The sequence below is a fragment of the Cetorhinus maximus genome, chromosome 23, assembly GCF_964194155.1.
Source record: "Cetorhinus maximus chromosome 23, sCetMax3.hap1.1, whole genome shotgun sequence".
Taxonomy (NCBI): domain Eukaryota; kingdom Metazoa; phylum Chordata; class Chondrichthyes; order Lamniformes; family Cetorhinidae; genus Cetorhinus; species Cetorhinus maximus.
This window is the reverse complement of record NC_135901.1, coordinates 31,140,350-31,162,048: the sequence shown is the minus strand read 5'-3', so window position 1 is coordinate 31,162,048 and position 21,699 is coordinate 31,140,350. Positions and strand designations below refer to the sequence as shown.

The 21,699-nt window shown below is 45.6% G+C and overlaps 4 protein-coding genes across 4 annotated transcripts in view; all 4 read right to left on the bottom strand.

The window, feature by feature from the left end:
* Positions 1 to 21,699, bottom strand: part of LOC144697120 (uncharacterized) — a 432,856-nt gene that overhangs the window by 107,410 nt on the left and 303,747 nt on the right. The gene's annotated exons all lie outside the window — the stretch shown is intronic.
* Positions 1 to 21,699, bottom strand: part of LOC144697094 (uncharacterized) — a 391,382-nt gene that overhangs the window by 129,573 nt on the left and 240,110 nt on the right. The gene's annotated exons all lie outside the window — the stretch shown is intronic.
* Positions 1 to 21,699, bottom strand: part of LOC144697244 (uncharacterized) — a 123,031-nt gene that overhangs the window by 78,462 nt on the left and 22,870 nt on the right. The gene's annotated exons all lie outside the window — the stretch shown is intronic.
* LOC144697966 (uncharacterized) overlaps positions 2,029 to 21,699 on the bottom strand; it is a 164,609-nt gene continuing 144,938 nt past the window's right edge. The window contains exons 12-14 of the mRNA XM_078569918.1: positions 17,491 to 17,513; positions 11,582 to 11,800; positions 2,029 to 3,296 (exon numbers count right to left, since the gene is read on the bottom strand). Coding sequence (XP_078426044.1) covers positions 2,500 to 3,296; positions 11,582 to 11,800; positions 17,491 to 17,513 — 1,039 coding nt within the window. The 3' untranslated portion in view covers positions 2,029 to 2,499. The remainder of the gene's footprint in view (positions 3,297 to 11,581; positions 11,801 to 17,490; positions 17,514 to 21,699) is intronic.

The window sequence follows — 21,699 nt, the reverse complement described above, 5'->3', positions numbered from 1 at the left end:
CCCCATCAGCATACCCTTCTATTCCTTTCTCCCTCATGTATGTGTCTAGCTTCCCCTTAAGTATATTCATGTGATTCACCTCAACCACTCACTGTGGTAGTGAGTTCCACATTCTCACCACTCGCTGGGTAAAGAGGTTTCTCATGAAATCCCTATTGGATTATTGAACCCCTTCATCATCTTAAAGACTTCCATCGGGTCACCCTTCAGTCTTCTCTTTTCTAGAGAAAAGCAGCCCCAGCCTTTCCTGAGGGTTAAATGCTCTCAGTTCTGGTATTATTCTTGTGAATCTTTGTTACCCCTTCTCCAGTGCCTCTATTTCCTTTTTCTAAATGGAGATCACGAATGTTGACAGTACTCCCAGTGTAGTCTAACCATGGTTCGAAACAAGTTGAACATAACCTCCCTGCTTTTCAATTCTATCCCTCTAGAATGGAACCCTATATCTGGCCCCACACTTTAGGAAAGATGTGAAGTTCTTAGAGAGGGTGCAGAGGAGATTTACAAGAATGGCACCAGGGATGAGGGACTTCAGTTAGTTGGAGAGACTGGAGCAGCTGAAACTTTGCTTTTTCGATCATAAAGTTAAGAGGGGAGAGGAGTAGGCCATTCAGCCCATCAAGTGAATGTCAACTCTGTAGAGGAAAGCAGTCAGCCCAATTGCCTCATTCTGTTACCTTATCCGTGAGAGTTTATTCCTCTCAGGTGCCCATCCAATTTCCCTTTGAAATCAGTCATCTTCTCCAATTCCACCATCCTCAATCCTCACAGACAGTGAGTTGCAGCTCATTACCACTCACTGTGTAGAAATGTGCTTCCTCGCCTCTTCCCTGCATCTCCTGCCGAGAAACATCACTCTGTGTCCCCTCGTCTTGAGCCATCAGCTAACGGGAACAGCTTTTCTTTGTCCACCTTATCTAAACCTGTCATCATCTTGTACACCTCCATCAAATCCCCCCTCAACCTCCTTTGCTCCAAGGAGAATAACCCCAGTTTGTCATTTAAAATAAAGAACAAACAAACAGAATATGTTAATAACTGAAATACAATGGGAATGTTTAATTTCTGTTTCAAGATATTCTAAAAATATTGTACTGTACAGTAAAGGAATCAGAATAACTCATCTTGGGTTTAGTTCACTAGAATATGTCAACTTGGTATCCACCTACATTCCAGTGAAATTATCGGTGAAATGAATAAGCTGATCATTTTCTGTTGCCTATATTTGTAACCTTTACCTGTGAACTTATTTTTTAACGTTAAGCACATTTGAGAGCCTGGCCACTGCCTGAAATATCAGGACCATGTTGGGAGAGATAAGTGATGATCTCGAGACAGACACCCACTTTGACCTTTTGATAAGATGGCCTGAAAGGCAAGAATGTGTAACGCGCTATAGTGTGCAGATGTGAATCATTACATGTTAACCAAATAATACTGGGAAATTCCTGGTGAAATGCACTGAGGAATGGGTCCCAAACATACACAGCTACTTGACAAACAGCATGATATCAAATGGTTAATGTGGCCAGAAGAATGAGAGAACATTTTGACATCATCAAGGCCATGGCATCTGGGGCAGAGCAGGGAGCATTTACGTGGAGATGGTGCTTCTACCCAGAGTGTAATGGTAATGCTGCTGCACTTTGATACTACTGCTCAGATATGAGCATGTGTCAGGTCTTAATTATACTGAATAAAATCTAACCAGTCACCAATAAGGGTTATCACTGTGAATCATTTCAGAGTTTGGGAAAAGGGATAAAGGGTTAATTGACTTCCTGAACCACATTTTCTAACATAATTGTGTCAAAAATAAAATCTCATCTCCACCCATGTCTCCTTTGCCAATCACCTTAGAGGGACTCACTTTCTGTTAAAGAGCCTGCCAACCCCTCACACCCACTTTCCTTAAAGTGCATAAATCTAATCATGAAAAGTCCAGAAAAAAATATATTTTTGCAGATAAAAGTTTATTAATGAAACAGAACATGGTTAAAAGAAAACAGAAAATTACTTGAGGATCAAAGACAACCAGAGTAAAAGGATCTGCACAATGTTCTGGACACAAATGGTTTCTCTTTAATTCATCTGTCCCCTGTTTGCTGCCCTCTTTGTGGAACACCTCCGCTCAGTCCACAAGCATGACCCTGACCTTCCAGTTGCTGCCATTATAATTCACCACCTTGCTCTCATGCTCACATTTCTGTCCTCGGCCTGCTGCAATGTTCCCGAGAAGCCCAACACAAGCTGGAGGAGCAGCATTTACTACCCAGGATAAAATAAATGTCCTTCATCAGCTTTTGTGGATCATTTAAGTGGAAATGTGCACTCCCAGGCTCAAAGAGTATCAGCCCACTGGAAGCAAAGTCGTGAGACCGGCCAGTCCAGCAGATAGAAACCCTCCAACCCTCCCACTTCACCAAGTGACAGAATGAACATGGTTCAGTCCTGGATGTGATTCACAGCAGCAATAACAGCAGAATCCAACTCCTGGAATCACTTGTGAACTCGCTGGTGTCTCAGCAGGTGTGGTGACTGAGTGAATCCCTTCCCACACATGGAGCAGGTGAACGGCTTCTCCCCAGTGTGAATTCGCTGGTGTGTGAGGAGGGCAGATGAATCACCGAACCCCTTCTGGCACTCAGAGCAGGTGAATGGCTTCTCTCCAGTATGAACTCGCTGATGTTGCAGCAGGTGGGATAATCGAGTAAATCCCTTCCCACACACGGAGCAGGTGAACGGCCTCTCCCCGGTGTGAACCCGTTGGTGTGCCAACAAGTTACATGAATTACTGAATCCCTTCCCACACTCGCAGCAGGTGAATGGCCTCTCCCCGGTGTGAACTCGCTGGTGTGTCCCCAGATTGGATGACGTGCTAAATCTCATCGCACAGCGAGAACAGCTGAACGGTCTCTCCTCAGTGTGAATGCGCTGGTGGACCCTCAGAACTGCAGCACTTTTGAAGCCACTGCCACAGTCAGAGCATTTAAAGGGTCTCTCATTGGTGTGAGTGACATGGTGTCTTCGAAGGATGGATGACTGAGTGAATCGCTTCCCACACACAGAGCAGGTAAATGGCCTCTCCCCAGTGTGAACTCGCTTGTGTGACCGCAGAGTGTATAAATCTCTGAATCCCTTCCCACACACAAAGCAAGTGAATGGCCTCTCCCCAGTGTGGCTGCGTCGATGAATCTCCAGCTTTGATGGGGTTTTGAATCCCTTCCCACAGTCCCCACATTTCCATGGTTTCTCCATGATGTGGATGCCCTTGTGTCTTCCCAGGTCCGACGGTCAGTTGAAGCCTTGTCTTCACACGGAACATGTATGATGTCTCTCCTCAGTGTGAATGGTCTGGAACACTTTCACTCGGGTGTGTCTTGCTGCTGTTCCAGTCACACGGATCTTTAGTACCTTTTGAAGCAGGCAGAACAGGGAAACATTTCTCCTTCCACATTGAAAAGCCAATGATATTCAGGTCCCGGTAAATCAAGTGACTCTGTCAGATTTGACATGCAATTTGGTTTGTGACTTCTGTCTGCAATTCCTCCCCTTCTAGTATCCTGTAAAAGTAGTTTACAAATAGCATCAATGTCAGTACAGTTTAGAAATTCAGAACAGAGAAGTCTAGTTTCAGTGTATCATTCCTTCCTTTCTCATTCCCCCATTCCAGACACATTCTCTCCATTCTCACTCAGCTGTACCAAATATACACCCTCCCAATTCTCCAGAAGGAGTGATCAATGCTGGTCAACAGATCCATGGTCACTGCTTCATGTCCTGGACACAGACATGAAAATCTTGATGCAGGCTGTAAATATGTAGGGCAATGTGAGCATGAACTTTGTTCAGGAAGTGACCAGCCATGACCTGGAATTTGCTGCCTGGGCGGGTGGAGGTAGCAGAGGTGATCAATGATTTCAAATTGAAATTGGATGGGCACTTGAAGGAAGTAAGCTTGCAGGGGAACGGAGATAGAGGGGGAATGGGACTGACTGGATTGCTCTCCAGAGAGTTTACATGGGCACAAGTTGCCAAATGGACCCCTTCAGTGCCGTAATGAGTCTGACAGGAAATATGTAACGTAGCTACAGTACTATATTACAAGACTATAAATAATATAAATGTACTTTATTACAGAACCATAAATAATATATCTAATAATTTATGCGCAGAATGAGAAAAGAAATGGAAAGGGGGAGAAAAGAAAATGTTTTACTCACAGATGTTGGACACAGGAGGAAGTTTTAGTCTGTGTGAAGCTCAATCTTCATTCACACAAAGCCCGCGCTCTGATTGGCTGGAGGACCAGAGTCCTTCCGGTCCTCCAATTCTTGCTATTGGTCAATCCCTCGCATGAAGACAATGGGGCAGCGGAAGCCTTTGCGGGCGAGGGAGACCCTCTGACTCTCATGACGATATGAGCGGCTGGCCAATGGGCAACGCCATTCACCGCACACGCGCAGCTTCCCCTCTCCCTTGGACATGCGCAGTCCCAGGCCGCCCGTATGCGCGGCGGATAGAGCGGCCTCTCCGACGCGGGGGATTGTGGGAGCTGCGGCCGCCATTAATGATCCGGAGCCCAGTCTCCAAACTCCTGGGACTGGGATGGAAAGTGGGAGTGGGGGGCGCAGTGACCCCGCCCTGACTCAAAGTGCATGTGGGTAGTCACTGGATTTGATTGTGACGCCCCTTTGGCAAAACAGTTTGTTAACTTCAGTTGTAAAAATTTAGACACCTGGATGACATATTGGGGAGGGCAATAGGTGAGTGTGAAACTGAACCCGAGATTCAGCTCCTTCAGGTGAGGAGAACTAGGAAAGAAGGAGGAGGAGGGTAGTAGGATGAATTAGTGTTACAATCAATAGTTGGGAGGGAATGTCTGGGGCACAGGGGTATATAGTTTGAGAGGCATAGTGGCATTGCCATTTGAATAGTATTGCAGAAACCCCGGGTAATACTCTGGGGACCCGGGTTAGAATCACACCACGGCAGATGTTGAAATTTGAATTCAACAAAAACCAGGATTTAAAGCTCTGATGAAGACCATAAAACCATTGCTGATTGTTGCAAAAACCCATTTGACTTGTTTCACTAATGCCCTTGAGATAAGGAAATCTGGCCGACACGTGACTCCAGACCCACAGCAGTCTGGTTCACTCTTAAATGCTCTCTGAACAAGGACAATTTGGGATGAGCCACCCACATCCCATTAACGAGTGTAGGATGTTCTATGACATAATCATAATCTTGAACAAATATTTTGTCAATTTCTGTTTCAAAATGTTCCTGTGAAAAACTTGGGACATGTTGTTACATTAAAGGTGCTATATAAATACAGGTTGTTCTGTTACTGAAGGCTGCCACTTGAACACCCCACTTCCCCCAACTCCAAGACCCCGAAGATGAACAGTCTGATCAACCATCTCATCCCACAGCACAGCACAGCACAGCCCAGCCCAGCCCAGCCCAGCCATTCTCAGTGAATCTCCTGTTCTCAGGCTCCATTGTGACTCTGTCCCTGCTGTCTCACTGTGCTGAGCTCATGTGTGAACAAAGCATTTATATCTTCAGATTTTTACTCCGTGAGTTTTAACCCACCCGGAGATGATGAATAGGCTGGGTCACTTCTCTCCTGGAAAGACAAGGATGAGGGCTAATGCAGGTTTTTATAATTCTGAAAGGTTTTGATAAACACAGAAACTGTTTCCATTTGTAGGAGGAAGAGGAAAACGAGAGGCCTTGGTAAATCTAATCAGGAATTTACCAGAGAGTGGTGAGAATGTGGAACTTGCTACCACAGGGAGTGATGGAGGTGAATAACACAGATACATTTGAGGGGACAAAAACAGAATTACCTGGAAAAACTCGACTGGTCTGGCAGCATTGGCGGAGAAGAAAAAAGTTGACGTTTTGGGTCATCATGACCCTTCAACAGAACTGAGTAATATTAGGAGAGGGGTGAAATATAAGCTGGTTTAAGGTGGTGGGGGATGGGGGGGGGGTGGAGAGAAGTTTGGGGGGCGGGGGGTGGTGGTTGTAGGGACAAGCAAGCAGATAGGAGCAGATAATCAAAAGATGTCACAGACAAAAGAACAAAGAGGTGTTGAAGGTGGTGATATTATCTAAACGAATGTGCTAATTAAGAATGGATGGCAGGACACACAAGGTACAGCTCTAGTGGGGGTGGGGTGGAAAGAGTAACAGGGCATAAAAGGTCTCGATTTAAATATAATGGAAATAGGTGGGAAAAGAAAAATCTATATAAATTATTGGAAAAAACAAAAGGAAGGGGGAAGAAACGGAAAGGGGGTGGGGATGGAGGAGGGAGTTCAAGATCTAAAGTTGTTGAATTCAATATTCAGTCTGGAAGGCTGTAAAGTGCCTAGTCGGAAGATGAGGTGCTGTTCCTCCAGTTTGCGTTGGGCTTCACTGGAACAATGCAGCAAGCCAAGGACAGACATGTGGGCAAGAGAGCAGGGTGGAGTGTTAAAATGGCAAGCGACAGGGAGGTTTGGGTCTTTCTTGCAGACAGACTGAAGGTGTTCTGCAAAGCGGTCTCCCAGTTTGTGTTTGGTCTCTCCAATGTAGAGGAGACCGCAATGGGAGCAACGAATGCAGTAGACTAAGTTGGGGGAAATGCAAGTGAAATGCTGCTTCACTTGAAAGGAGTGTTTGGTCCCTTGGATGGTGAGGAGAGAGGAAGTGAAGGGGCAGGTGTTGCATCTTTTGCGTTTGCATGGGGAGGTGCCGTAGGTGGGGATTGAGGTGTAGGGGGTGATGGAGGAGTGGACAAGGGTGTCCCGGAGGGAATGATCCCTACGGAATGCCGCCAGTGGGGGGTGAAGGGAAGATGTGTTTGGTGGTGGCATCATGCTGGAGTTGGCGGAAATGGTGGAGGATGATCCTTTGAAGGCGGAGGCTGGTGGGGTGATAAGTGAGAACAAGGGGGACCCTATCATGTTTCTGGAAGGGAGGAGAAGGCGTGAGGGTGGATGGGCGGGAGATGGGCCGGACATGGTTGAGGGCCCTGTCAACGACCATGGGTGGAAAACCTTGGTTAAGGAATAAGGTGGACATGTCAGAGGAACTGTTTTTGAAGGTAGCATCATCAGAACAGATGTGACGGAGGCGAAGGAACTGAAAGAATGGGATGGAGTCCTTACAGGAAGCGGGGTGTGAGGAGCTGTAGTCAAGGTAGCTGTGGGAGTCGGTAGGCTTGTAATGGATATTGGTGGACAGTCTATCACCAGAAATTGAGACAGAGAGGTCAAGGAAGGGAAGGGAAGTGTCAGAGATGGACCATGTGAAAATGATGGAGGGGTGGAGATTGGAAGCAAAATTAATAAAATTTTTCCAGGTCCCAACGAGAGCATGAAGCAGCACCAAAGTAATCATCGATGTACCGGAGAAAGAGTTGTGGGAGGGGGCCGGAGTAGGACTGGAACAAGGAATGTTCCACATACCCCATAAAAAGACAGGCATAGCTGGGACCCATGCGGGTACCCATAGCCACACCTTTTATTTGGAGGAAGTGAGAGGAGTTAAAGGAGAAATTGTTCAGTGTGAGAACAAGTTCAGCCAGACGGAGGAGAGTGGTGGTGGATGGGGATTGTTGGGGCCTCTGTTCGAGGAAGAAGCTAAGGGCCCTCAGACCATCCTGGTGGGGGATGGAGGTGTAGAGGGATTGGACGTCCATGGTGAAGAGGAGGCGGTTGGGGCCAGGGAACTGGATATTGTTGATGTGACGTAAGGTGCCAGAGGAATCACGGATGTAGGTGGGAAGGGACTGGACAAGGGGAGAGAGAAGGGAGTCAAGATAACGAGAAATGAGTTCCATGGGGCAGGAACAGGCTGACACGATCGGTCTGCCGGGACAGTCCTGTTTGTGGATTTTGGGTAGGAGGTAGAAGCGGGCCATCTGAGGTTGGGCGACTATCAGGTTGGAAGCTGTGGGAGGAAGATCTCCAGAGGAGATGAGGTCAGTGACAGTCCTGGAAACAATGGCTTGATGTTCAGTGGTGGGGTCATGGTCCAGGGAGAGGTAGGAGGAAGTGTCTGCGAGTTGACGCTCAGCCTCCGCGAGGTAGAGGTCAGTGCGCCAGACAACAACAGCACCACCCTTGTCAGCGGGTTTGATGACAATGTTGGGATTGGACCTGAGAGAACGGAGTGCAGTAAGTTCAGAGAGAGACAGATTAGAATGGGTGAGAGGAGCAGAGAAATTGAGACGACTAATGTCACACCGACAGTTCTCAATGAAGAGATCAAGAGAAGGTAAGAATCCAGAGGGAGGGGTCCAGGTGGAGGGAGAATATTGGAGGTGGGTAAAAGGATCCGTTGAACAGGGAGAGGACTCCTGCCCAAAGAAGTGAGCACGGAGACGAAGGCGGCGGAAGAAGAGTTCAGCATCATGCCGAGCCCTAAATTCATTGAGATTAGGGCGTAAGGGTATGAAACTAAGTCCTTTGCTGAGCACTGAACGTTCAACGTCGGAGAGGGGAAGGTCAGGGGGTATAGTGAATACACGGCCGGGGTTGGGATTGGAAGATGGGGTTAAACCTTAAACCAGCTTATATTTCACCCCTCTCCTAATATTACTCAGTTCTGTTGAAGGGTCATGAGGATTTGAAACGTCAACTTTTTTCTTCTCCGCCGATGTTGCCAGACCTGCTGAGTTTTTCCAGGTAATTCTGTTTCTGTTTTGGATTTCCAGCATCCACAGTTTTTTTTTTACATTTAAGGGGAAGCTGGATAAGCAGATGGGTGAGAAATTGTCCAATCACTGCCTCTTGTCAGTCAGGTATCCACGTGAGGAGCCAAGACATTCAATTCAACTGCAAACATCTCATGTGATTTGTTCCAATATAACTTTGAAGAGCAAACATTTTGCAAATTGACTGAAATTTTTTAAATTCACTGATACCAGTGCTTTCCCAAAAAACGATTGTTATTTTTCAGCCAGTCTTTATCAAATTGGAGAGTCTGTTTCATCCTGGACAAACTGCCCACTTGATCAGCACCCCATCCACCACCTTGAACATTCACTCCCTCCACCGCTGACACACAGTGGTTGCAGTGTGTACCATCTACAAGATACACTGCAGCAACTTGTCAGGCACCTTTCGACAGAACCTTCCAAATACAACCTCTACCATCTCGAATGTCAAGGGCAACAGACACATGGGAACGGCATCAGTTGAAATTTCCCTCCGTGTGACACTCCTGACTTGGACCTATATTGCTCAGGATCTGTGCGTATGAATACCCCTGCAGCTCAGTCATTGTCTGTGTACACAAACTCCTTTAGTTCAGGCCATGTGTGTATGTAAACCTCTTTAGTTCAGGGTCTGTGTGCACACAATCCTCTTTAGCTCAGGGTCCGTGGGCACACTAACCCCATTAGTTCGGGGTCTGTGTGTACACAAGCCCCTTTAGTTCAGGGCCTGTGTGTATGTAAACCCCTTTAGTTCACGTTCTGTGTACACAAACCCCTTTATTTCAGGGCCTGTGTGTATGCAAACCCCTTTGGTACTCTGACAGGATTTATTATTAGGAAGGTAAAGTCCAACGACATATTGGAACAATGGGGTTTACATTAGAAAGGGGGAAACATGTATAAAGGAAATGAGGTTATGTGTAAGGTAAAGGAATTCTAAGATCTAACAAGTGTGAAAAGCCTCCAGCCTCTATGTACCAAGCTGCTGCCTATAAGAAACGAAACTAAGAGAAATCATTGTGAATATCCCTGACCAGGGTATCGTGTGCCTTGCCTGGGTCTATTAAAATCCATTTTGTTTTTGTTGCCTTCACAGAGGTGTAACTGAGAGTCTGATTAATTCGTGGAGCTTGGAGTTATCATGGTAGTAATTTGTAGACCTATGTTTGTCTTTAAAGTTACTTATTTTATTAATAAATGTTGGTATGACACAGCAGTTGGTAAAGGCTGAGTTATTTAAAACCCCAGAGGGAAACTTTAAACAACTGTCATAACCTATATTTTCAATTGATATGTTTTGAGTTGCAGCTCTAAATTGAGGAATAAGACCACCAAATCTAGAGAGGTTTTTATATCAAACTAAATTAAATATTTATTAATTTACAACAAATTAAACACATGCACGTGGCTACAAATTACTACGATCATAACTTTTTAACAAATTCCCAAATTAATCTCTACTAAGGCAAAAATAACCAATAGACTTAAACAGACATCAGACAAAGCATTTTTCACTTTACGAAATCAAAATGAGGTTCCTTTCAATTTGTTCCTTCGCAGACACAGTGGCAGGCTTACAGACTTAGATCTTCCATGCCTCTGACTTCCACGCAGGAAAATCTTCTGTCTTTCCCTAGTCTCTGCTTTGAATGAAAATTCTCATTGTATCACCAGGCCCATTGAATGCCACCTCCTCTAACAATTAATACTCTTTCATAGTACCAATTTTTTTTAGCAATATAGACATATTGCTTGGTGTCTCCTAGCTAGGTGCAAAATGTCACTCCCAATCTTTTTGTTTATTCAACAAAATACTCTTTACCTTAACTTCCTTACTGTTTAACATCTCAAAACTAGTAAGCATCACAGCACCCAGACTAGTTGGCTTCAATCCAATTAAGACACACACACAGACACACCCACAGACACACACCCTACCACAAGTCCAATTTAACATAATTTCCAATAACATTATATACATTAATATCTCTTTGTGACAATGTTTAATTTAGTTTTGTAAACAAAAACCTTTAAGACTCGGTGGACTCATTACCACTGAATTCAAAGCACATATCTCAAAATCAGAATATAAATTGCAAACCAGTTGTGGCAGTTGTTTCAAGTTTCCGCCTGGGATTTGAGCAGCTAAGCATTTATGAGCTGCTGTGCCAAACATAACCCTCATCTTCCTTCCCCCTGAACATATTCAAATTCCGATAAATGGATCTATGCTATTAGTCTCAACCGCCTGTGTGGGAGCAAGTTCCACATTCTCACCACTCTCTGGGTGAAGAAATTTATTTTCTTAACTTTCTTCTTGCCACTTTTAATTGCGGTCCAGTTTCTCAGCTGATCTGCTGACCCTGGAATGGAACAAAGGACAGAGGAAGAATGAGGCAACTGAGACTTCACATCACGTCCCCGAACATCAGGACTCAGTCAGCCTCATACTCTCGTATCTGAGTCTGAAGGTCGTGGGTTCAAGTCCCCACTCTAATGATCCGAGTCCCCAAAATCCAGGGCTTCAGCTCTCAGGTTCCTAAGCTCTGGAATTTCCACCCTTAACCCCTCCACTTCTGTATCCTCCGTTAAATCTCTGCTTAAAACCTACCTTTTCGCATCTCAGTGACATCAAGGACTTGACAAACTGTGTGCCCAAAGCAAAGTTGATTTATTTGATATTTACCCAGGATATTAAACTCCAGCCCAGTTACAGGGATTATTAACATTAGCAGAAACAAACCCCGACTGTCAGAATGAACACGGTTCAGTCCTGGTTGTGCTTAGCAGCAGCAATAACAGCAGAATCCAGCCCCTGGAATCACTTGTGAACTCGCTGGTGTCTCAGCAAGTGGGATGAACGTGTGAATCCCTTTCCACGCTCGGAACATTTAAACAGCCTCTTGCCAGCCTGAACTCGCTGCTGGGCCAGCAGGTTGGCTGACTGAGTTACTCCATTGCCATATACGGAGCAGGTGAATGGCCTCTCTCTCTCCGCTGGGAGCTCACAGGATGTAATAAAGCTCAATGAGGGACTGAATCCCTTCTCTTCTTCTTGAATGTGACCCACAGTGTCATGACCTGCACCATGGGTAGGGTAAGGAGGCAGATCTTGAATCCTCCACAGCTGGAACGGGCATCGATCCCCGTGCTGTTGGCACCAATCTGATCCACACCCAACCAGCCCCCCCGAGGAGTGTGAATTGCTGTGGCAACACACACTGTTACAGGCAAGTTACAGTCCTTCCAAACCCAGGACTACTACCATTTGAAGGACAAGGGCAGCAGATAGACGGGTGCACCACCACCTGGAAGTTCCCCTTCAAGTCACTCACCATCCGGACTTGGAAATATATCACTGTTCATTCACTGTCGCTGGGTCAAAACACCGGAACTCCTTTCCTAACAGCACTGTGGGTGTACCTACAGTACACGGACTGCAGAAGTTCAAGAAGGCAGCTCACCACCACTTTCTCAAGGACAGCTAGGGATGGGCAATACATGCTGACCCAGCCAGCGAAGCCCACATCCCATGAATGAATTTTAAAAAGCCATGGATATTGATGGCCGAGATTCCAATTTCTTTCCATCACATCACTGACCAGGAATCTCTCTGTCTTTTACCACCTGCCATGGGTGTGTGTTGAAAGGTTTTACAAGTTGATACTAAATCTGTTTGGCTGTATCGTGAAGACACTTACCTTGGTAATGACGTCCTAGAGTGGGATTTGAAGTAGGAGCTTTTTGTTAAGAAGCTGGGATACTACCCACGGCTCCACAAGACCTCTTGGGTTAGCTATTGCTCTCCCTAATATGTCACCCAGGTGTCTACATCTTTACAGAAAGAGAGTCATATTCTACTCGAAACGTTAACTCCGTTTCTCTCTCCACAGGTGATTCCAGACCTGTTGAGTGTCTCCAGCACTTTCTCCTTTTATTTCAGTCTAAATCTTTACACATGTAAACATGTAAGAGAGAAGTTAACTGTTTTGCTAAGGGGGCGTCACAATCAAATCTACCCACATGTACTTTGTGTCAGGGCGGTGTAACTGCGCCCCCCACCCCCACTTTCCATCCCAGTCCCAGGAGTTTGGAGACTGGGATCCGGATGGGTAATGGCGGTCGCAGTGCCCACAATCCCCCGCGCTGGGGACACCGCTCTATCCGGCGCGCGGGCGGTCGGCCCGGGACTGCGCATGTTCAAGGGAGAGGGGAAGCTACGCATGTGCGGAGTATGTCGTTTCCCATTGGCCAACCGCTCAGCTCATCTTCGGGACAAAGGGTATGCCGGGCCGGGAAGTTTTCCTCTGCCCCATTGTCTTAATGCGGGATATTGACCAATGAGGAGGGTCGGAGGACCGGAAGGACTCTGGTCCTCCAGCCAATCAGTGTGCGGGCTTTGTGTGAATGAAGATTGAGCTTCACACAGACTAAAACTTCCTCCTGTGTCCAACATCTGTGAGTAAAACACTTTCTTTTCTCCCTCTTTTCATTTCTTTTCTCATTCTGGGGGGAAATTGTTGACTTGCAGGAACTGAAGAGAAAGGAAGTGAATCCAGGGAGGGTGCAGACTCTGGAAAGGTGAGAGATGATGTTCTGACTGAACGAGATAAGTTGTAAGTTTTAGTTGATTTTAAACCCCACACCTCCCACTATTATTGTCTCCAGACCCCTCCTCTCCAACCTCCTCTCATATTGAAACCCCAACCCCGCTAACCTGCTCTCACAGTCACCAGCATCCCAACGCCACTCATCCCCCAGTCCTGAGGTTGAGGTGTCCCTTGTTTTGGTTCAGAGGAGTTGCACACCATGGACAATATAGTAACATAGGGCTTGGATATGCATAATGTTATGATGGGGGCATTTTAGATATATTATTTATGGTTCTGCAGTAAAGTTCATTTATTATTGTTCCTAGTCTTGTAATATACTACTGTGGCTACATAGTGCGTTTCCAGTCATAGAGTCATTACTGCACAGAAGGAGTCCATTTGGTAACTCGAGTCCATGCTGATTCTCTGTGGAGAAATCTAGTCAGTCCCATTCCCCCTCTATATTCCCGTTCCCCTGCAAGTTTATTTCCTTCAAGTGCTCATCTGATTTCATTTTGAAATTATTGATCGTCTCTGCTCCCACCACCCTCGTAGACAGCGAGATCCAGGTCATCAGCATTCACTGTCGAAATAAAGTTCTCCTTAACAGACCCATCTGTCCCTAATCATGTAATGGAGTACTGTATAGTAAGATCCAAAGGCTGCTTGACAATGAAGACAGAAACCGATCTTGACTTCTTCAAGCAGAATTTTATTCTAACACACACAGAATTCTACACATTGTTTCCTCTTTAGATACGCCCAGTGAAGTACTTGTCAATTAACCAACAATTACAAACTGAAACACTCCTTGACAGTTCACTGTTTCCTACCCTAACACTGTATATTACACACATTTTTAGTGCAGTAATGTTGGGAGAATATTAGATACAGCAGAGTGAGAATGGAGGGAGAGTGTGTTGGGGACGGAGATTTACAGCTTTTGAGGAAAGAATGTTCCATAGAAACTAGAATTGTCTGTTCTGAATTTCTACCCTGGACTGACAGTGATGGTTTTTGTAAACTCCTTTTACAGGATATTAGAAGGGGAGGATTTGCGAACAGAAAGCGTAAAACAAACTTTACATCAAGATCTCACGAAGTCACTCGATTCATCAGGACCTGAATATCATTAACCTTTGAATCTAGAAGGAGAAAGGTTTGTCTGTTCTGTCTGATATTAAACAACATTTTCACCAGAAAAGAACCAAGACATACACACACCCGAGTGAGAGTGTTCCAGTGCACTGATTATGGAAAGAGCTTTAACCAGTGACACAGTCTGAAAACAACATCATGATTCGCAGTGAGGAGAGACATTATACACGTTATGTGTGTGGACGAGGCTTCAACTGATCATTGACCCTGAAGGGTCATAAGGACACCCGCACCATGGAGAAACCGTGGAAATGTGGGGACTGTGGGAAGGGATTCAAATCCCCATCTGAGCTGGAGATTCATCAACGCAGCCACACTGGAGAGAGGCCGTTCACCTGCTGTGTGTGTGGGAAGGGATTCACTCATTCATCTACGCTACTGAGACACCAGCAAGTTCACACCGGGGAGAGGCCGTTCTCCTGCTCCGAGTGTGGAAAGGGATTCAGTGATTCATCCAACCTGCTGAGACACCAGCGAGTTCACACCGGGGAGAGGCCATTTACCTGCCCCGAGTGTAGGAAGGGATTCACTCATTCATCCGCTCTGCTGACACACCAGCGAGTTCACACCAGAGAGAGGCCGTTCTCCTGCTCCGAGTGTGGGAAAGGATTCAGTGATTCATCCAGCCTACTGAGGCATCAGAGAGTTCACACTGGGGAGAGGCTGTTCACTTGCAGCGATTGTGGGAAGGGATTCAGTAATTCAACCCACCTGCAGACACACCAGCGAGTTCACACCGGGGAGAGGCCGTTCACCTGCTCTGAATGTGGGATGGGATTCACTGATTCATCCAATCTGCTGAGGCACCAGAGAGTTCACACCGGGGAGAGGCCATTCACCTGCTTCAAGTGTGGGAAAGGATTCAGTAATTCATCCGACCTTAAAAAACACAAGCCAGTTCACACCGGGGAGAGACCCTTCACCTGTTCCGAGTGTGGGAAGGGATTTACTGTTTCATCCACCCTGCTGACACACCAGCGAGTTCACACCGGGGAGAGGCCGTTCAACTGCTCTATGTGTGGGAAGGGCTTCACTCAGTTATCTAATCTGCAGACACACAAGCGGGTTCACACTGGAGAGAGGCCATTCACCTGCTCTGTGTGTGGGAAGGGATTCACTCATTTATCCAGCCGGCTGAGACACCAGCGAGTTCACAAATGATTACAGGGGCTGGATTTTGCTGTTATTGCTGCTGTTAATCACATCCAGGACTGAACCATGTTCATTCTGACACTTGGTGAAGTGGGAGGGTTGGAGGGTTTCTTTCTGCTGGACTGGCCAGTCTCACAACTTTGCTTCCAGTGGCTGATGCTCTTTGAGCCTGGGAGTGCACATTTCCACTGAAATGATCCACAAAAGCTGATGAAGTACATTTATTTTATCCTGGATAGTAAATAGTGTTTTTCCGACCACTACAGGTAGATCTGAAATAAATACTGAAATTGTTGGAAAAACTCAGCAGGTCTGGCAGTATCTGTGTAGAGAGAAACAGAGTTAACGTTTCAAGTCCAATATGACTCTTCCTCACAACTTCAGAGAGGGAGAAATGTGATGGGTTTGATGATATTGAGAAAGCGGGGAGGGTCCGATAGAACAAAAGGGAAAGTCAGGGATTGGTTAGAGGGCAGGTGAGATTAAAGAACAAAAATATCATGGAACAAAAGACAAAGGGAGGTAATGGTTGTAGTAAAGAAACAAAGCATTGGTCCAGAGTAAGTGTTAATGGCAGAATAAAGGACAGCTCTGTCTGAAAGCAAAAACATGAAAACAAGGTACAGACTGGCACTTGGCAAAAAAACTGCGTCTCATGTCAACGCGAGATGGCCGCACAATATGCCCGCTGATGGCCGGATGCATCTGCAGTAAATGCAGTCCAGTTAAAAACATTGGAAAGTAAAACCACACATTTCCGTGGTTATTGTTCACAAAACCACGTATCTTACAGATAGTGGAAGAGAAACAGTGGATTGTATCTGACTTTACATTCAAAAAATAAACAGAGACAATGCAGAGAACAGTAAAATGTTTCAGGTATTGATGAGTGAGTTCCAGGGTTTGTATATAATAGAATTGAAAATACACCATGGAAACAGATAAAGCTAAAGGAAATGACCGAGGGGAAAATGGGTATTGGATTTTGTTCTGAATGAAATAGCCCTTTCTGGGTCCAAAATCCAATCTCTAGGATTGTTCATTGAATTTTGTTCTTCAGTTTCAGTTCTCATTAGGATTGCTGCAAGTTTGAAATTGGTTTAAAAACAGGGAGAAACTAACTGGAGAGGATGAGTATCACACTGAGGTTGGGGGAATGAGTAGAGTTCTGATCTTAGTCATTCACAATGATGTCACGGCATGAAGCGGTACAACTGAGCACGCCCCGCGTTGGCAGCAAACGCAGCCACAAAAAATAGATCCAAACAGAGGACAGAGTTGATGGTCTGAAGTTGTTGAACTCAATGTTGAGCCCAGGAGGCTGTAAAGTGCCTCATCGGAGGATGAGGTGCTGTTCGTCCAGCTTGTGTTGTGCTTCTCGGGAACATTGCAGCAGGCCGAGGACAGAAATGTGAGCATGAGAGCAAGGTGGTGAATTATAATGGCAGCAACTTGAAGGTCAGGGTCATGCTTGTGGACTGAGCGGAGGTGTTCCACAAAGAGGGCAGCAAACAGGGGACAGATGAATTAAAGAGAAACCATTTGTGTCCAGAACATTGTGCACATCCTTTTACTCTGATTGTCTCTGATCCGCAAGTAATTTTCTGTTTTTTTGTAACCATGTTCAATTTCATGAATAAAATTTTATCAGTAAAAATATTTGATTTTTCTGGGCTTTCCATGATTAGATTTCTGCACTTTTGGAAAGTGGGTGAGAGGGGTTGACAGGCTCTTTAACAGAAAGTGAGTCCCTCTAAGGTAATTGACAAAGGAGCCAGAAGGGGAGATGAGATTTTATTTTTTGACACAGCGAGTTGTTCTGATCTGCCTGAAAGCAGATTCAATGGTATCTTTCCAAAGGGTAAATACTTGAAAGGGAAGAATTTGCAGGGCTGTGGGGAAAAAGCAGAGCAGTTGGACGAATCAGGGAGTCCTTTCAAAGAGATGGCAGGGGCACGATGGGCGAATGGACTCCTGCAGCCTGGGAATCTGAGGCTCCTGCTTTTGTGCAGGTTAAAAGGGACAGATTTCATTTCAGCCTCTTCCCCGTATCTGTATTTAAAGAGACAGGTTTCTGTTCAGCTCTGAGTGACCGATATAACAATGTCTCCACTCCTCTGTATATTTAAACATGGAACAAAGCCTCGCAGGGCTGATTATAGACAACAGTCTTCCTGTAGCTCTCTCTGGACACAGCAAGAAAGTGTTTGACTGCTTAACAATAGCGGCGTCCCATGAAAATAATTCAAACACCACAACAAAAACAACCTGCATTTATATAGCACCTTTAATGGAGTAAAACTTTCCAGGGAGCTTCACAGGAGCGATTATCAAACCAAATCTGACACTGAGCCACATAAGGAGATATTAGGTCAGGTGACCAAAAGTTCGGACAAAGAGGCAGGTTTTAAGGAGAGTTTTAAAGGAGGAAAGTGAGGTCGGGAGTCGGAGAGGTTTAGGGAGGGAATTCCCGAGCTTGGGACACAAGCAGCTGAAGACACGGCCGACAATGGTGGAGCGATTAAAATCAGGGATACTCCAGAATGAGAGGAGCACAGATATTTCAGAGGGTTGTAGGGATGGAGGAGATTACAGAGATGGGGAAGGGTGAGATCATGGAGGGATTTGAAAAGAATGGGCCCGATTTTAACTCATTCAAAATCCCATTCACTTTTACAGAGGTAAGATCGGGCCCAAGGAGAAGAAGTTTAAAATGGCATTGGTTGAGTGGGAGTCAATGTTAGTCAGTGAGCACAGGGGGTGACAGGTGAATGGACTGAGTGTGAGTGGGGACACTTTATTTGCAGATTAACAGAGTAAGCACTAAACTTGAATCAATGTTATTAACGGATGGAATTGAATCAATTAAGGGTCAGATTAACGATATCACAATAACCCAGCATCAGCTCGGTCTGCTTAATACAGAACAGGGTTACACCCAGTGTCCAATATTAGAGGCGGCTGTGGCTGTTGGACGCCTAGTTTCACTGTCCAGCTGACAAGCCCACAGCTTCGGAGAACGAGTCTACCCAGGGTATGTTTCTAAAGCCTCCTCACAACACATTGCCTGGTTAGCTCCCAGCTGAGAGAATTCTTGCTGTGTTTCAGGATGCTCTCTTCCTTCTGGCTTGGTCAGTTGTGGGGGATCTGCCTCCTGCAGGGTTCACATGTGTGTTCATTGGGCTCTGGTTCCCTGGCCCCACCCCCACTCTAATCTCACCGGCTTCCATCCCTCATCAACCCAACCCTGTGCAGAGTGCAGCAAAGACAGGAGCACGGAGTGGAGGTGTAGATCAGCCATGAGCTGACTGAGTGGCAGAGGAGGTCCCCTTCCTAATCTTCCCAGGCTGCGTGTTTTAATGGGGACTGGGGCCTGTTCTAATGTTTGTCTCTCTCTCTCTCCTCTCAAAGATTTGATCGGGTTTACATAAAGCTTTCCCATCTCAGATACACATCAAACCCATTTCATCCCCATTTTATTGACCTGATCCAGGCTTGACTTGCTCATTAACTAAACCCCTTCTTACCTTCCAGGTCTGAATAATAAACAGCGGATGTGCCAGATTAAACTGGCTTTCCTTTGGGTCCCCCCCAGCCATTGGTTCTCTTACCCAGATATCAAAATGAAATTGGATGGGCACTTGAGGGAAATAAACTTGCAGGGGTGCAGGGTTAGAACTGGAGAATGGGGCTAACTATATTGTTAAAAAGAGGGTCAGTATGGACTTGATGGGTGGAATGGCCTCCTACTCTGCCCTAATGATTCTATGACTCTCATTCCGTTTCCTGTAGAGACCGATAACTTATTAAATGAAAGGAATCCCCACGATACCAATGGAAAGAAAACCAATGGACAAGATTTCACCTTTTAAAACTTTTACTGTAATAAACCAACTAAAATAAACACAAACATTAATTAACAGGTTGTTCTAAACACCCACATTACTTTCTGCACACATGTTGCACCATGGGCAATCTCACAGTCTTTCCAATTGCCCTCCGTATGTCAGATCTCTCACTTCCCACTCAATGGATTTAGCCCTGGAGTTACTATTCTATCTGAGGTCCCGATATACGGTGAAAACCAATAAAATGCACGTCTACGAATGCTCTCTCTCTCTCGGGTCACAACAGTCCTGATGTCTCAGAATACCCAGAGGCTCCCGTCTTCAGCCCTTTTAAAACGCCTGGTTGGCTCTGGCAAAACTGAAATAGAAGCAAGGGGTCTTTTCCAATTCACAATCCTCTGCTCTCCTTGTCTTCAGCTCCCTGTCCTTTCCAACTGTATAACACACTGAATACCACAGCTCCTGCTCCATTCTGAGAGCCCTGCTTCAACAGCAGGTTTTGTTCTTAACTATGTCTGACATTTTACCCTGTAACTGAACCTGCCTCAGCAGGACTCAAACTACAATTCAATATGAAATACACTGTCTTTTAACTCTTGGTTTCTGAACTTTTTATCCCCATAGTAACCACAGGTCACATGGCCATTTCTTTAAAGTAATGATCACAGAACCAGGAAATCAATTACCCCTCCTTCAGAAGAATCCCCAGTTTCACTTTGGGTTTAAAGGGGCCATTGCATGAAAAAAACACCCTTTTCCCAAGGTACATGGGTCATCACATGCCCCCACACCCAATGGAAAAAACCTGACTGAAGCAAGGAAATTACCACAATCCTTTTTGACTACAACACATTTTAACATGATAAACACTGTAACAACTACCTTTTTACACGCTGTATAGATAATGCTTTCCCTTCATCACATTTTACAATTAAACATATCACCTTGGCAACACTCTCAGCATAACCTGTAACAAAACAAACTGAATGTGACAATTAGGTTTTAAAGTTCAACTTGCTCGAGTTCCTCAAGTCCCAATGTTCTGGTAAACACGATTTCATTTTACTATTGGTTAATTCACTTTCTTTAACCTTCTCAAGAGGTCTCCTTTCCCCTGTCACACAGTCTTTCCAGGTCCTTGGTTAAAAGGTTGTACTTCAGTTTTCTATTCCTCATGGTGCTTTTTAAATCTGTATCGGATTGTGTACAGTCTGGGCCCTGGGATAGAACTTGTGGTGGGTCCAAAGGATTTCCAGATTTGAGGCCTAGTTCACTTTGTCAGGAACCACATTGCTGATTGCTGACAATCCATCCGGCTTTTGAGTACTGGCTGTTAGGAATTGGACTTTCGGACGAAATTCCCTGTCATCTTGCTTTTTCCCCTCTGAATTCAGCAAATTGTGTGTACAATGGTATTTGTGTAAACAGTGGGATACAGTCAGGAGGGAGTGGTCCTGGGAGTTCTCAACATCGACTCTGTATCCCATGAAGTCTCATGGCATCAGGTCAAACATGGACAAGGAAACCTCCTGCTGATTCCCAGCTACTGACCACCCCTTCAGCTGATGAATCAGTGCTCCTCCATGTTGAACAGCACTTGGAGGAAGCACTGAGGGTGGAAAGGGCACCAAATGTACTCTGGGTGGGGGACTCCAATGTCCATCACCAAGAGTGACTCAGTAGCATCACCACTGACCAAGCTGGCTGAGTCCTAAAGGACATCGCTGCTAGACTGGGTCTGCGGCAGGTATTGAGGGAACCAACAAGAGGGAAAAACCTCCCTGACCTCGTCTCACCAATCTCCCTATCGCAGATTCATCTGTTCATCAAAGTGTTGGTGTGAGTGACCACCGCACAGTTCTTGTGGAGACAAAGTCCTGTCTTCACATTGAGGATACTCTCCATCGTGTTGTGTGGTACTACCACTGGGCTAAATGGGATCGATTTCAAACAGATCTAGCAGCTCAAGACTCGGCATCTATGAGGGGCTGTGGGCCATCAGCAGCAGCAGAATTGTGTACAGCCACAATCTGTAACCTCATGTCCCGGCATATCCCCCACTCTACCATTACCACCAAGCCAGGGGATCAACCCTGGTTCAATGAAGAGTGCAGGAAGACATGCCAGGAGCAGCATTAGGCATATGTAAAAATGAGGTGTCAACCTGGTGAAGCTACAACACAGGACTACTTGTGTGCCAAACAGTGAAAGCAGCAAGTGACAGTCAGAG